This window comes from Pogona vitticeps, chromosome 2, assembly GCF_051106095.1.
Source record: "Pogona vitticeps strain Pit_001003342236 chromosome 2, PviZW2.1, whole genome shotgun sequence".
Taxonomy (NCBI): Eukaryota; Metazoa; Chordata; class Lepidosauria; order Squamata; family Agamidae; genus Pogona; species Pogona vitticeps.
Genome location: NC_135784.1, coordinates 77593164 through 77609615, shown reverse-complemented (window position 1 = coordinate 77609615; position 16452 = coordinate 77593164). Strand labels below are relative to the sequence as shown.

The following is a 16452-nucleotide window of genomic DNA, read 5'->3' as shown; positions in this document are numbered from 1 at the left end:
GCCCCTCACCATGCTTTTTAGGATAGCACCTGCTGAAACCTCTTTAATGTACATTATTTAAAATCTTTACATTCTGTTTTCCTGAAAATATCCAGGCTGGCTTGCAATGCAAGTATGGTAAAATACAATTGAAATCATTCATGTAGGATTCAGGATGAAACTCCTGCTCTGGATAAGGCAACTGTTGGCATGTATAAAAGATACTCATGCAAAAGGGCCAAGCATGCACTTGTCTTAATGCTACAGTTGTGTTGCCCAACCTAGGGAGTCTGAGCCACTTTCTTCTGCCATGGCCTCGCTTGGGCTTGTTCAGAGCAATGTTGTCTTTGGTCTGGGGTTGTCCCGGGTCATTCTGTTTTTTTCTTCCTAAATTGGAATAGATCACCCTTTTATTGGGAGCCACACATGGGCCATCCTAGTGCCACCTGTCCAAACACTTCTGGAATTGCTTCCTGTTGTCTCATTCCAGCACAGATTGCTATCTCCCTTTTGCCTATCCTCCCTACCCTCTCCCTGCCCACTTCCCTCTTCCCTCCTTATTTTCCTGTCTATACGATGTGGAAGGGTAGAGACTGACCAGCAGAAACATGTCAGTAAAGAAATATCACTCAGTAACATATATCTGCAAAGTATGTGGATCAGCATGGAACAGTACAGGTCTACACAAGCAGATCCTGCCCTGGGGCAAGTCAGAGCAAAGCAGGACCAAAATAAAACATCACTCAGCCGTGATGTAAAAAAATGCAGGAAGCAAGGTTTTGGGTCCCGCTTGGACTCTGTTGTGAGTAGTTTCAGCCTTGTGCTGTGAAAGCTGAGATGCAGTACCAGTACTAGGGAAAGAAAACCGAACAAGTGCTCAGTCTTGTCTTGATTCTCTTTTAATTGTGAAGCTGTCTGGATGGTCTTGGGCCAGTTGCTAGTTTTCAGTCTAACCTGTCTCATGGGTTTGTGAAGTTGAACTGAGATAGAAAGAACTTTATGGCCCCTCAACTCTTATGGAAGAGAAGGTTAAAGGTGTAATAAATATGAATGACTGTGTCCATTCATCTCTTAATTTTTGAAGGAATGAAGGTGTACACATTCTATGGTTACTACACAAAGGCCAATCTCCTTTGGTTTAAAAAGTTTAGGATACAGTGTTAGTTTCTCTGAGCCCCAAGTGGAAGCAAACGCACTGTGATTCTTTCTTCTCTGGCGCCCTTGTCCGTGTTGAAAAGGGTCACGTTGTTATCTGTAAAACAGACAGGGTAAATTCTCATGCTGTGCTTACCATTTCAGAAGGAGGGAACTGGTTGATGCAAACACATATTTTCTATCTTTAGAATACTTTTGGGTTCAAATAGTGGTGTGATTTAGAAAGACAATTTTTAGCATCCAGTATTTTTCACTTCTTGTTTGGATCAGTATGTTTCTTTTCTTCCAAAAAAAAGGAGGCTTAGTTTTGATTTTTAATGTTTTCAGGTTTGTACCTCATGTGGACTTCCACCCTAGTGGCACGTGCATCGCTGCAGCCGGCACAGACAACACAGTGAAAGTATGGGATGTTAGAATGAATAGGCTTCTGCAGCATTATCAAGGTAAGTAGCATGTGGTCAGGATCTCCTTGGCTAAGCACATAGCTGGACATTCAAGTGGAAATAAATCTGAGCAGCAATTAAGCAGTTTGCTTCCTTGATTTCCCCACCTTGCTGTTTATGAATATCAGAAATGGTCAGCTCTTTTAAAGGTGAAAGTAATGATATTGGCTTACGCACAGCGATTGCAGATCAAGTAAGAGAACACAACTATGAAACAAGAAGACAAGAGAAGTGCAGGAGAACACAAGTACACACCGTTTTGATGCTAAAACTGGTTCTAAGACATAAGACATAAGAAATTTATTTGTCATTGCACTCACAAGTGGGTGCAACGAAATGAGGTGCTCTTCCCCAAGGTAAAACTGGACAACACCACTACAAAAAAAAAAGTTAAAAATATACACAACACTCACCATACAAATATAAATACCCCGTTTCTCCCAGCAATTAAAATTCCACCAAAAACTTATGACCCCGCATTTAAACTCAGTACTGCACTTGGGTAAAAACTGTTCTTGAATCTGCTTGTCCTTGCTTTCAATACCCTAAATCTCCTTCCCGATGGTAATAATTTAAAGAGCTGATGTCCCGGATGAGAGGAGTCTTTCAGTATGTTAGATATCTTCCTCTTACATCTGTTCTTATACAATTCTTCCAAAGAGGGGAGTGAACAGCCAATGATGTTTTGGGCCGTCTTAATCACCCTTTGAATTGCCTTTTTCTCTGCCACTGTGCAGCTCGTGAACCATACACAGAGACAGTAGGATAATATGCTCTCAATCGAACTCCGATAGAAGGTAGTTAACAAACTCTCAGTCAATTGCTGCTTTCTAAGAGTCCTTAGGAAATACAACCGTTGTTGCGCCTTCCTGATTAACGCAGCGGTGTTTGCACTCCAAGTCAGGTCATTTGTTATGATGGTCCCAAGAAACTTACATTCAATCACCTGTTCCACACAAACTCCATCTATATACAGTGGCTGAATGTCTGCTCTTTTTTTCCTATAGTCCACTATAAATTCCTTGGTTTTTTGGATGTTAAATAGAAGATTGTTTTTTTTGCACCAGCGGGATAGCTGTAATACCTCATCCCGATACGCGGACTCATCATCCCCAGAAATAAGTCCTACTAGTGTAGTGTCGTCTGCAAATTTGATAATTCTATTACTGGGATGGTTATTGGTGCAATCCGATAAAAGCACTACCTTAGTGCTTTTATCTTTTACAAAAGATCTTTTGCTCTGTGCCTCTTGAATTGCTTTGTTACTTGGCTGAAATGCTCAAATGTGTGTTTGTGTTTGTATTTTTTAAAAACACACAACCATTATTGATTTTAGGAATGACACAAAATCCCAATTCACAATGTATGTTGTGTCAATTTTCATAGAAAGTCATCCATTTATTTTGTGAAGGTACTTGGAAAGCTAACTTTATTTATTTAATATCTTGCCTTTCTCCCAATCTAGGTGATCAAGGTGGCTTCATTGTTGTGATATGAAAGTCATGAGCAGAAACTGTCTTTTGACATTCTCTGTATGATTTTATGCCTTACCTCCCTTTCAGTGTCACTTTCTGTTGTTTTACTTAAGTCCATGTTAGTAACTTGTGCTTTCTCTCTGTCTCCTCCCCCCCCCTTTTGTCTTAGTACACAGTTCTTCAGTGAACTGCTTGTCCTTTCACTCTTCTGGAAATTATCTAATTACTGCTTCTAATGATTCAACTTTAAAAATACTGGATTTACTAGAGGGGAGACTGCTGTATACACTTCACAGCCACCAGGTGAGGAGATTGCTTTAGAAGCAAATGGCCTGTATGTTTGGAAGCTTTCCTGGTATTCCTTCTGGTTCCCTGAGGTCTCCCATCAAGGCTGGCTTGGGGACGTCTTTATCGTCCATCGCACAGTTGGTGCCTGTAGAATCTCAGTTGTAGACTTTCTTCTCCAACTTCATTCATCTTTCTTCTTTGGTGGTTTTTAGAAGGCAGTTGAAAAATAATGACTTGATTTTATGCAGTGTTGCTTATTTCTTACTCTTAGTTGTATGTAATGTTTTTATGCTGGTGGTCTTTCTTTTCACTTAAATAAAATGGTCATCATCCATTGCCTTCTGTAAGGTAAGAAAGAGGAGCAATGGTCTTTTCACTGGATGGAAAGTTTCCCAGTGGAGAAGGCATCAAGAGCAGAAAAATTGTGCACCGCGGACCATAAGACATATTTTTAGTTGATGTGCCAGTTGAAAGCTTTTCAGAATTATAGCCAAACCTATATTAATGGCTGTGGATGAAAACAGTGTTAATGATTCCAGCTTTTCTAAATCAAGTGTCATGTCTGTGGAGAATATTAGTCACCCAAAAGAACAGCTTGTTAATTTTATTTTTACAATTTGCCTATTTGTGCTGAAGATATTGCCAGGCTGAGATGTGGTTCTTATTCTAACAGCTGATTGGTGCTCTAAGACTGTTACTCAGGAGAAAAGCTTTGGATTCCTTAGATAGACTTTGACGTAACTATTGGTGTACCAGGAATTCGTTAAGAACTGATTAGCTGTAGTTTACATAAGGACGTCTGCCAAGTTTATATTGCTGTCTTTAATTATAATGGTGCTTATTCTTTGCACCAGAATGATTGTTGAGATGATGGAGTGTAACTCTCTGCTGACATTTGTAGCCACAGAATTGGTACACTGTGCTTGGATCTTGACTGGTGTCTCGGTTTATGGAATACTTTCCTCTTGAAACACAAACAAGACTAGGAATTAATGTATAAATCCATTGTTGACATTTGGACTTGCAGAGAAGCAGAATGTTCCAGAACTGAGTTATTCGTGGGTGGCCATTAAAATTTATACAGAAGGATATACATTGTGGATACATGTATATACTTCACTGGATGTTCTATTTTTGAGAGGGTTCTCTGCACTGTTGCCAGGTGTAGGAATTATGCTGGTGAAACACTTGGATAGAAAAATCAAAGAAATTTTAAGAGCTTCCAAAAAGGAGATTGGTTTTTGCTATAGATTGTTTGGGAAAAGACATTATTTCTCTTCAGGCTAGCTTTCCCTCCGTGACTGGCTACATGAGTGTGACTCTTAGATGGATTTTTATGTGTGACTGCTCTGACTGGGTCTTTAGTACTACTTGTTTTAGAAGAGACTGCAATGTTAGTCTGTGGAAGCGTATCAGGCAAAATCCTGAAACAATAAATATATAATAAATAATATTGTATGTTTATTGTTTTGCTTTAATATTGTCTTCTAATGATGTAAGCTACCTCGTTATACTCATTGTTCTTAAGCTTTAAATATAGTCCTATAATTATGTAAACCACCATTGTATACTCATTGTTTTCAGCTATAAATATTGTCTTTCAGTGATGTAAGGCTCCTTGGGTCCTTTTTAAGGAGAAAGGTGGGGTAAAATATTTTAAATAAATAGATAAATAATTATTAGGCTCACTATGTAGTTTCAACAATGGACAACTACAGTAGAAACCCCATATCCATGGGGAGGCATTCTAATCCCCCCCCTCCCCATGATTCTGAAAAACACAGTTTACAGTGAATGCTAGTGTTTCCCTGAAAATAAGACAGGGTCTTATATTAATTTTTGCTCCAAAAATGCACTAGGGCTTATTTTCAGGGAATGTTTTTTTTTTCATGTACAACAATACATTTATTCAAATACAGTCATGTCACTATCTGGTTGCTGCACAATGCTGCACAATGGTGGAGGGCCGCATTTCACTTAACTGGGGCTTATTTTTGGTATTTTATGGGCTTATTTTTGCTCATAATATAAGCTTCCTAAAAGCTTATATTATGAGCATCTTGAAAAATCATATTAGGGCTTATTTTCAGGTTAGGGTTTATTTGGGGAGTAAACGGTATACATAGCATGGTCTCCACCTCCTCTAGCGGCCAGCTCTGGTAACTTTATATTTTTATATACATGTTTTTAGGATTTGTCTTAATATTTTTAGACTGTGGATAAGTGAATCAGTGAATACTGATCCTGTGGGTAAGGTGGTCCTACTGTATTATGCTTTTCTAATACAAATATAGTTGGTTAAAAGATTTCTTAAAAGAACAGAAACAATAAAATGTCCAGTTGATAAAATAAACATTAATATCCATTTATCTCAAACCTATCCAGAACATTCACATGTTAAAGACCCATTTGAAAAATAACCAGGGAAGGAAGCAGGCACATTTTTATGGTGGGGATGCGGCCATCACTGAAAAGCCCCTGTTCTTTATATATTCCAGCTTTACAGATTTTACTAGCGAGCAGGCTGATTTAACGTCAGGACAGGTTCTTGTAGGAGACTTCCAGGGATTTGTGGCATTTAGTATGGCAAAATAATTCCTAAGTGTACTGTTGGACATAAAATAATGTTATAGGTAACTCCCCATATACATAGTATTAGTGGATCATTCACATAGGATATTTAAATATGAGTTCAATCAGCGTTGCAAATGTTGTTTTATCTTTTAAAAGGTATGGTGAAATGTTAGTGTTTGAAATGTTATTTTGCATTTACTTTTTGATCGAGACAATTCCTAAAAGTGGCTTATGGAAATGTTCTCTCACTATTTTTATTCAGTTACTTATTGGGGGAGGACAGGTGGTTCCCTCAAGGTATGACCATAATTCAGACAAAATGTATTCATTATAATACTTCCCCAACCCCAGCCCCCTGGAAAATTTATAGTAGTCTTGTGAACAAGTTCTCAATAGTGACTAGCTGGCAAAAATATTTACTATCTTGCTTGGAGCTGGCAGATACAGGTATGTCCCTCATATATCAGCGGACTACAGTCATCCTCCTATTAGCTGCCTTGATTTGTCTGCAGAAGAAAAGTGGAATGCTCTCTCTCTCTGTTTTGTCAATTCATTTACATCATTGCATGCAGGTCCTTTTAACCTATGATTACCAACCTTCCAACATGCATTTTGTGATTCATTCAAGTTAGGACAGTAAAGGTGTCCTTGATTCAATCATTAACCTGTAACTATAATGGACCAAGAATTAATTACATGCAGGCATGGGCACAGAGGTCTATGTAGGCAAGACTGTATATTGACGGGAATCTAGCAGAGAAGGCACGTGGGCCACTATAGAAGCAAATCAGTTCTACAGTGCAGTTAGATAGCTCTGCATCCCTCCTCTGGATATCCAGCTGGATAGTTCAATGAGTTGGGTACCTGCCTGCAGAGCCAGAGGTCAGGGGTTCGATACCACCAGCATCCTTCCTTGAGGAAAAGAGTCACCTCATGGAGCGTTGGGTAAGCTGCGCAACATTCTGTTCATGGACATTCAGTGTGGAAATCGCCATTCTGCACTCTGGTGCCATCTACCATCAGAATAAAATGCATAGTGTGCTGTAGAAAGATCAGCCTGTAATACTGAGGAATCTACCTCTCAGTCATTTTGGCGGCACAAATTATTATGTAAGAGAAAAAAAAATAACAGGCCCTTGTTCTGAAAATCGTATCACTTTCTAAGGCTGCAATCTGGTGCCATTCGTACCTCCCTGTAAATCTCACTGAACAAAATGGGGCCGACCTCGGGTTAAGCGTGAGGGCCAGGGCCTTCCAAAAGATGCAGCCCAGAACTTCAGGGCCAAGGGCTGAGAACCACAAGTGTCTGATCGCTCAGAGTCTGTCTCCCATCCTACAAGGGCAAAACTACATGTACAGTACTTTCACATTTCCAACAGATGTATTATGTTCCTAAGAAATTCACAGTTTACCTGCTGGTGTGTCGCTTTGCTAGAACAAGCAGGCGTCCCCAAGCACATGAGAGCCTCTCCCTCAACCTCATTTCAGCATATATTTTTTGGTCTGTTCAGACCCTGCCATGTCATTTGTTCTTTTGTCTTTACAGGGTCCAGCTACTTGTGTTTCTTTTTCAAGAACAGGCGACTTCTTTGCTTCAGGAGGCTTCGATGAGCAGGTTATCTACTTCAAATTCTCTCAAGTAAATTGTGTGCCATGAATATTGTGGAGATAGAATATAGTATCCCCCAGTTCACATCATTCATCATCATCATCTTCATCGTGAATCTGATAGTACAGTTTTTGCTTTGATGTCTGGCTACAGCAAGGTGTTGGATACACCAGGAATCGAACCCAGAAAACAAGAATATTGATAAGTTACATAAATATGACTCCTGTTTCAGCAAGTGCAGTCCTCCAACCAGTTGGGTGACATAAACTCTTGATATTATTTCTCAGCCTAAATGGGCCACAATCCTAATACTTAGAAATGGACATCATTTTCTTCTGTTTATTTTGCTCTCTGTGTCTTCAAACTTGCCTCTGTCATCCAAAAGGTTACAGTTTATTTTATATGGAAATAGTTTAATATGATTTAGAAAATGGATTAACCGCATTTCTATAAAAAAATGTTCAGGGCAGAGTGCAAGACAAATATGTATAGAGAGAAGCCAACAGCAAAATACAAAAGCACTATTCTGAAAGCTTTGAAAAAGATAATTGTGTTAACTTGGTATTAAAATTGATGTCTTTCTAAAGGGTTTGTTCTGTAATTTGCAGTGCTGCTATGAGACAAGTCCCGTCCTTGTAGATTTGGCATAAGTAAAAGACTATAATGAAGTTTCCCAACTAATTTAAAAAGACAGGGAAATACACAGGAGTACCCAGTAACGTATACTGGGCATAGGGCTTTGTAGGCAGTAGTGAATGTCTTCAGGTAGTTCAGAAAGCAAATTACCAGCCTGGGTGACTGGAGTAAGGTACTAATATTATAATTCTTTGTTGTCCTGGCCATGAACCATCCTGTTCATGTTACAAATCTTCTCTTATCTCATTGGGCTCGCTGCAGCACTGTGAGTGGTTTTGTCTGGGCCAAGGAGCCCGTCTGTCTGCTACTCCTTGTGCTTTGCTTTTTGTAAGGCGACCCAACAGGGCATGAGTTAGGGTGTCACCCTTTTGGAGCTGTTATTCTTAGCCTAATGAATTGTACATTTTTGTGGGTTTCAGTTCAGCCTGCTCAAAGGCATCCTCTAGATATTTAAATAGTGTTTGTGGCCCCTCTCTTTTTCTTTCTCTGTAGGTGTGCATGTGCACATAGAGTATAAACAATAAAAATAGAGAGGCAAGAGGTAGCATAAGTAGGTGGTTCTCTTGCTGAAAGCTCAGGGTCACTCCTCACGTTGGGCAAAGGGAGGTGACTAGCTTCAAAGACTGGCTTGAGATGTCAATAAAAGAGCAACGACATTGTTGTTCAATTTAGTATTAATTTCCTTTTCTACTGGGGAGTGACAATAACACTTGTGGAATTCTCTGCCTGGGGTACCTAAATAACTTGTCTAGTCTTGGTTATAATATATATCCAAATTATTTGCAGCCTCAAGCAGTGAAAGGTCTTAAGCTAGGCCTGTCCAAGCATTTCAGATGGCATCCTAACCTTACTAGCATGGACATTCCAATCTTGAAAGCATTTTTTTAAAAAAAACTACATATCTTATTTACTCATCCCCCCCTCTTTTCCTCCCTCCCCCCATTCACTGTACAGTTCATGGGCATTTGTGAATCCACCTTTATCAATGCAAAATGCACGATGTGCTTTATAACAGCATCCAAACCACTATGTTTTATTGAAAATTTTAATAGCTGTTCTGTTAGAATGGTTTGATAATGAAATCTGATCACATTCAGCATTAGTATTTTAGATTCTGGCAAAATGTCATTGTATGCCTTTGTTCTAGCACAAAAATTCTTTTATATCTGCGGAAGATTTCCAAATTACTGCCAAAATAGTTGCCTGCATGAAATTTCTTTCAAATTCACTTTACTTTGTAGGTAATGGTATGGAAGACAAATTTTGATGCTGCTGATTATGGTGATGTATTAAAAACGAGGAAACAAAGTACGAATGTGAATGGTGCTGATTATGGTGATACTCCAGGAGCACAAAAATCCAACACAAATATGAATGGTGCTTTTAACAGTGTGGTAAGTTTATGTCATTATGGCCATCCTATAACATTTAAGTTCTTCAGCTTTTGTTTAGGATTTAGGAAAATAGATGGGCTCATCTTTCCACTGCATGGCATTGTTGGCAAATTTTAGCTCAGTAAAATATAGGCAATCTGGGATTCCATTTTATTTTATTGATGTTAGAAGTTATAAAAATTGTGTGTGTCTTACAGGTTTTATGTATTTTTATAGATTTTAAAGCTTATTTATATTTCATTAAGACGTTTGTATGTTCCCTGTAACATAAGAGAGCTTGTATGCTGTTGTAGTTACAGGAGAAGTGAGTTCAGATTCCCCCTTAGATGTGAAATTCAGTAGTCGATCTTGGGCCAGCCACAGTCTCGTGGCCCAAGAAAAAAGTGGTAGAAGAGCCATGTACACAGCAATGAGGTCATTGGAGGAAATGTGAGATGGGATGTAAGTGCAACTAATAAATAATATGCTGTCAACATGATTAAAATCCTTCTCAATTCCTAATGAATCAGTGGAAGTAATTTCGGTACAGGAAGTTTGATTTCTCCGTTTAACAAGCTGGCTCTATAAGCATTATCCATATGCCCTATACCTTTTTTTCATCCCCCCCCATCATTTTGAATGGTGCATTTGCCTCTGAATTGTGCTCTGTACTTTCTGCTGTTACATTTTGAATCCCTCTTGCCTAGCTCTGTTGGTTTCAGGTTTGAAAACCCCATTATTTATCCTCCACTTGATGTGCAACACTGTCCACGTTCCACAGTTTGCTAGTAGCCTCCTGGACTACTTTGTGCTGATTGTAATGTTTTGCTAGTTGTGCTTTCTGTTCTGACCTCATATTTATCAGGTTAGGAACTCACTCCAGTTCTGGCATCAGTTTATCTTGGTATCTTGCTTTGTATTTGTGGGGACAGAATTATATTTTATGGGAACTAGGCCGGTTGTGTTTAGAACAAATTAAATTAGACTCCAATCACCGTTAGAAGAATAAAAGAAATTAAATTCTATCACCATCAGAGTCATCTAGCTCTTCCCTTGATTTGCCTCCCTAGAGAAAGGGAACCTTTGTTGATATTCAGCACAATCTCATATGTCTACACAGAAGTAGGCTCCTTTGAAAGCTGTTGTGTAGGTACCACTGTAAGTGTTGTATGAACTGACAGGACTTTTAGAAGGTCACTGATGCATAAAGCTGACATAAATTGGAAGCATCTTGATGACACACGACAAGTGTTGAGATGGGCAGTCTAAACCTCGTGTTTATAGATAACTGTCATGAGACAGAGGGCTGAATCCTGTGAACCATAAGGTCAGCTTAAGGTCTGGGTAGGGCTTTAAAGTTCTGTAGTTCTTGTTTCCTATGCCTTTACACACCTTTTTCCTTCTGGTATGTCTTTTCTGTTTATCCTGGCTCTCTGTCTCATACAGATATAATCCAGAGTGTAAAAAATTATGGGATGATGTGTGTTGGTTTTATTCCAAACCCAGTCGTCAAGCTGTTTACAAAATTGTCAAGTATCCCAATTCTTAAAAAGCCAAACTGTCACCTTGATAGAACTTGTTTGTACAGTTTTTCCAAAATCAGAAACTGATTTTGTGTTTTTTAGTGCAGAATGTGGAAGAAACAAATTACAAATTGTATAGTTACCTGTAACTAGTTACTTTTGTGAGTTAACAGTAGAATTTTAAATTTGGCTTTCAGATTTCAGTATAATATTTAGAGGTATTTGAACTATGTTCTAATCTAAATAACCTTGACATATGCCTGGGATCAGTTGTTTATCCCACCACATATACATAATTTTTTTCCAGAATTTCTTACCTGGATACATTGTCTATCTCACTAAAGTTCTGGTCACGTTTTGTTTTTCCCTATCAGAGAAGTACCTCCACTAGGTGGCATTCTTACTCTATCTGACAGCAGAGGTACCTCTTGTTTTGTTGTTGTTGTTTAGTGGTGTCCAACTCTTTGTGACCCCATGGACCAGAGCATGCCAGGCCCTCCTGTCTTCTACTGCCTCCCGGAGTTGGGTTAAATTCATGTTGGTCGCTTCGATGACACTGTCCAACCATCTTGTCCTCTCTCGTCCCCTTCTCCTCCTGCCTTCACGCTTTCCCAACATCAGCGTCTTTTCCAGGGAGTCTTCTCTTCTTATGAGAATAGCTAGTCTATGTGAAAAACAGATTTATATGACCACCTCACATTTTTCTTTAGAAGTGAATGTAACTTCGGCTTAAATGATTTTTTAATGTTAATCCCCCACCCCCTTTTTAGTTAGATTATTTGATGCAAAGGCACATTTTTTTAACTTTATGCAAGTTGTATAACTTTGGCCTTTCTGATAATAGGTATTCTAGATGAGTATCTTTCATAATTTCTATCCCAAGGCCCCATTGAGAAAACTGAAGTTGACGGAATTTATCAGTCACGCGAAGTAGTACAAGGTAGAACAGTTATAATTAGTATAGCTCAGTACATTGGAGAGCCTGGGTACCAAGCTGGGAGCCAGAAGTTTGAATCTTCTCTGTGCCTTCCGTTAGAGGGGACGGCTGAGATCACTCGGAGTGTGTGTGGCTGACACCTCCTGCTTTGCTACCGCTGTGGCTTAGACAAGCCACACGGCTCCTGAGTGCCACCAGAAAGAAGAAGTGGGAAGTTACTTCTGAGTACTCTCTACCTGGGAGGGTCATCAAAAATTGAAACCAGTTTGATAGCACATGATTATTACTAGAGCAAGCCACAAAGTCAGAAGGAGAAAGAGAATGGGCAGTTCCTAGCACTGTTTATGTGAAAGTACTAAACGTCTGCAGTGAAGTTCCATGGATAAGCTTTTCCCTCAAGTGAAGAGGTATCGACTTTGGCTTTGGAGTTATTATGACTCCGTTCTACCCCATAATTATGAGCTGATTGCTTATCCAGGTTCTCTAATAGAAATGGCTTTCTATTTCGTATTTCTTCCTGTCTGGCTTCTGTGCCTCGTAATGCTTGATCATTTGACTGCCATTTATTCTCCCTTTTCTACTTTCATATGTAACTTCTGTCCTTTCCTTATCTGCCAGTTTTTCTCTCCTTCCCTTCTGCTTTTACATTCACTTCTCCTATAAGAGCTTCCTTCGTTGATCTGTTTCTATTTCTTTTTGACATTCTTCAAAGCTCTCCCTGGTCCTTTTCTCCCAGGGCAAGGAGACCTCTCCTCCCATCTCTTAACTTCTGACCACCTTTATTTGGTGCTGTCTTTTTTTTCTGCTGCTGCCACCTTCCCCCCTTGCAGGCAGCCACCATGTATTCAGAGGCTTTGCCCTTTTGCAGTGAAACAGCTGGAAGCCAGGTGGTTCTAAGAGAAAAATAATCAGTTGTTTCCATGGCTATAATGTGCTACAGCAGCAATCGTCACATTAGTTTTTCTGGTTTGTTATTTTCATTTATTTATTTATTTATTTATTGGACTTATATACCGCCCCATAGCGCTACAAGCACTCTCCAGGCGGTTTACAATTTTTAATTATACAGGCTACACATTGCCCCCCCAGCAAGCTGGGTACTCATTTTACCGACCTCAGACGGATGGAAGGCTGAGTCAACCTTGAGCCGGCTACCTGGGATTTGTACTTAAAATACATGTTGGCTTCTCTTTAAGTTTCCTTAAGATGGCTAGTAGAAAAAAAGTTTAAAATAATAAAATTTAGTCAACAATTTCTTATTGCCCTTCTTCTGATTTTTTTTCTACCTTTTCTCACAGGAGACCAGGCATTCTGTCCATTTCTCTTATGTTTCCCTCTGTTCTTCATCTCCTCCACTCCTTTTCTTTTCCTGCACTGCTTTGCAGCTTTGAAGAGCCTCGTGGTGCAGTGGTTAAACTGCTGTCCTGCAGCCAAAACTGTGCTCATGACCCAGGTAGCCGGCTCAAAAAACGAGATCAAATTAGTTTGGCAGGATTTGTTCTTGACAAATCCGTGTTGGCTTCTAGTTATTACTGCATTGTTTTCTAGGTACTTGCACAATGACCACTTTACGATCTGTTCCAGAATTTTGCCTGGAATTGATGTCAGGCTGACTGGCCTGTAGTTCCCAGGTTCCTCTTTTTTTGGCCTTTTTGAAGATAGGGACAACATTGGCCTTTCTCGAAACTTTATATCAGTGATTCCTCACCTTGATTAACCCAGGAATTTTTGGACTGCAACTCCCAGAAGCCTTCACCACTCTAGCTTTGCTGGCTAGGGTTCTGGAAGTTGCAGTCCAGGAACACTTACCTGGGTTGCCCAAGGTGGGGAACCATGGTTCTGTACCTGTGTCAAGGTCAAAACTTTGACATTTGAACAATGATAACCAAGCACGATAAACATTTGTAATACTCGTTGGCAGTTTGAGTGTGTGGTGGTCCATCACAGTTGACATTTGTCCCTGAAAGGATTAATTCCAGTGAGAAATGGATAACCTTTCCAGTAATATCAAAATTCATATGGGTGTCAAAGTATCAACATTTTCATTGTTGAAAGGATTCCAGCTTGCCTATTCCTACAAAATTTATTCATCTACATGCACAAAAAGCCCAATGTATTGAAAACATGTAATTTTTTGAGAAGTTACAGGCACATCTCAATTACACAGAAATTAAATTTACAGCAGTGCAAAAGCTGTCGGTACAAATGATTAAAAATGTGTGAACTCTAAATTTAAGTTGCAGGCAAATATTCAAATCAGAATTCAATCCAAAAATGTAGGAGCATAAAAGGTACAATAAAAATACCAAAATAATATTTTAGTAAGTTTGAAAATGCAGGGGCTGATAGCTTCAAAAGGTACAATCACAAAGAGTGTATACTGCATTTATATATGAAACTAAAATACAGTTCTTCATCATGGTCTTCTGTGAATGCACACAAAGGGTTAATACCAGTGCCAGCGTTGGGCCTCTCGGAACATTTTCTAGCTGCAAGAGAAAAGTAACAATGTTTAGGACTACCCCTACTGCGCACGCCCAGCCTAACCGTCCCTCAGTTCCATTTTTCCGCCTAGCGGTTTGGAGCCTCTCGTCTTAGCTGCGTCTATTGCGATCTATTTGATTCCTTGGTTTTGACCTAAGCTTCGCTCACGGACTACCCTAGCGCTTTTTCCCTTCAAGTTGACGACTCGGTTTATTCTTTGGCTTTACTCGGACTGATTTCGGACTGCTCTGCCTTATCCCTTGGACTAGTCGTTTCGGTTTGCTTACTGCCCTATGTCCCCTTCCGGGCCATTCAGCAGGTGTGTGGTGTGCGACCGCAAAATTCCCCACCAGGACGGCCACGATACTTGCCTGTATTGTTTGGGGGAATCGCACAATCCCAAAACTTGCCCACACTGCAAAGCCTTCACTAAAGCCGCTCTTAAGGCTCGCCAACAGCACCTTAAACTTCATCTGTGGGAGTCAACGTTGTCTTCCACGGCGCCCTCGGAGGGGGAAATGGCTTCCACTTCTCGAGCAGCTCCTGTTCAGTCGGTCGTCTCTAAAGTTTCCAAAATGTCGAAGAAATCCGCGTCGTCGAAATCGGCCACTCCTGCTTCGAACCCCGAGCCTCCGGCTCCGAAAACTAAGCCGTCGAAGTCATCCAAAGCTAAGGCGGCCGCCCAGCTTAAAATGACATCCATTCGACTTTCTCCGAGCTCGGGTTCCATTCCATCACCGATTCTCGAGGAGTTGTCGAGACGCTTCGAGGCCTCGTCCAAGGCACCCGCTCCTCCTCCGGTTCGACGTACCGAAGTGATACCACCATCGGGAATGTCTTCCCCGACGCCGAGCCAGTTAGTTGGTGTCACTACTGGTCTCGCTTCTGCCCCACATAGCCCTTTTCCTGCGGGCCAGGGGTCGCCTCCCGTGTCGATCTCGTCCGTGCACTCGGACTCGAGATCTCCTCGAGAGAAGGTACCTCGATCACCTGTGCGTTCGAGGTCGAAATCTCCTCGAGGCAAACGTTCTCGCACGGAGAAGCATCGCTCCCCGAGCCGGTCCCCTTCCTCCGGCCGCTCGAGGTCGAAGTCTCCTCGACGGAAACGGTCGAAGAAGAGACATCGAGCTTCCACTCAGTCCGACTCTTCCCATCGTTCGGACTCGAAATCCTCTAAGCGCAAACGCTCTAAGAAGAAGCGCCGCTCCCATCGACGTCGTAGCAAGCATCAACGTCGTTCCTCTTCTTCCTGCTCGGCGGATTCCGACCACCCTAAGCGTCGTAAGCGCCATCGACGTCGACGCGACCGTTCGAGGTCTCTTTCTTCGTCTTCGACATCCGCATCTCGAGACCGGTACCGCAAAAAGATCCGGTACATATACTTGTCTTCTTCCTCGGAGTCGAACCGACCTCGACGTCGACGCCGAGCTATTCGAGTCGGAGAACAGCCTCCTACGATACCTGTTGCCCCTCCACCGCAACCAGTTCCTTCCACCTCGGCACCGACTGCGGTCCCAATTCGACCCCCGACAGCGCCGGTCGGCATCGAGAAACCCCCTCCAAAAAAGAAGAGGGATGTCTTCTCCTCTGATCCAGATGAGGTGTCCACGGAGCAGTCTTCTGACTCCGATCAGGAACAACCCCCACCCATGCCACCGCACGATTTACCCCCGGGTGATCTGGTGCTTTCAGATACAGGTGATCCTCACGCCCCTTCTCCATCTGAGGATTTTTCTTCCTATTCTCAGATGATGTCCAGACTTGCCAAGACTCTAAAACTGGACTTGAATCTCCCTTCGCCTCCGGGTGAGGACTTGTTCTTCGGGGACATCAAGAAGGACAGTACCGCTCCCCCCAGTATAGCCTTTGTGCCTGTGGTTATGGAGGCCATTAAGGAGTTCTGGGCCCAGCCTGCGACTACACCTAATGTCCCTCGTCGCACAGAGCACTTCTACAAGATTCATGGGGCTGACACT

General features: G+C 41.2%; 1 protein-coding gene across 1 annotated transcript in view; it reads left to right on the top strand.

Moving 5' to 3' along the window:
- The window catches only part of POC1A (POC1 centriolar protein A), a 41580-nt gene that overhangs the window by 12442 nt on the left and 12686 nt on the right, over nucleotides 1-16452 (top strand). Inside the window, exons 6-9 of the mRNA XM_020796661.3 lie at nucleotides 1462-1577; nucleotides 3222-3355; nucleotides 7461-7529; nucleotides 9401-9553. Coding sequence (XP_020652320.3) covers nucleotides 1462-1577; nucleotides 3222-3355; nucleotides 7461-7529; nucleotides 9401-9553 — 472 coding nt within the window. The remainder of the gene's footprint in view (nucleotides 1-1461; nucleotides 1578-3221; nucleotides 3356-7460; nucleotides 7530-9400; nucleotides 9554-16452) is intronic.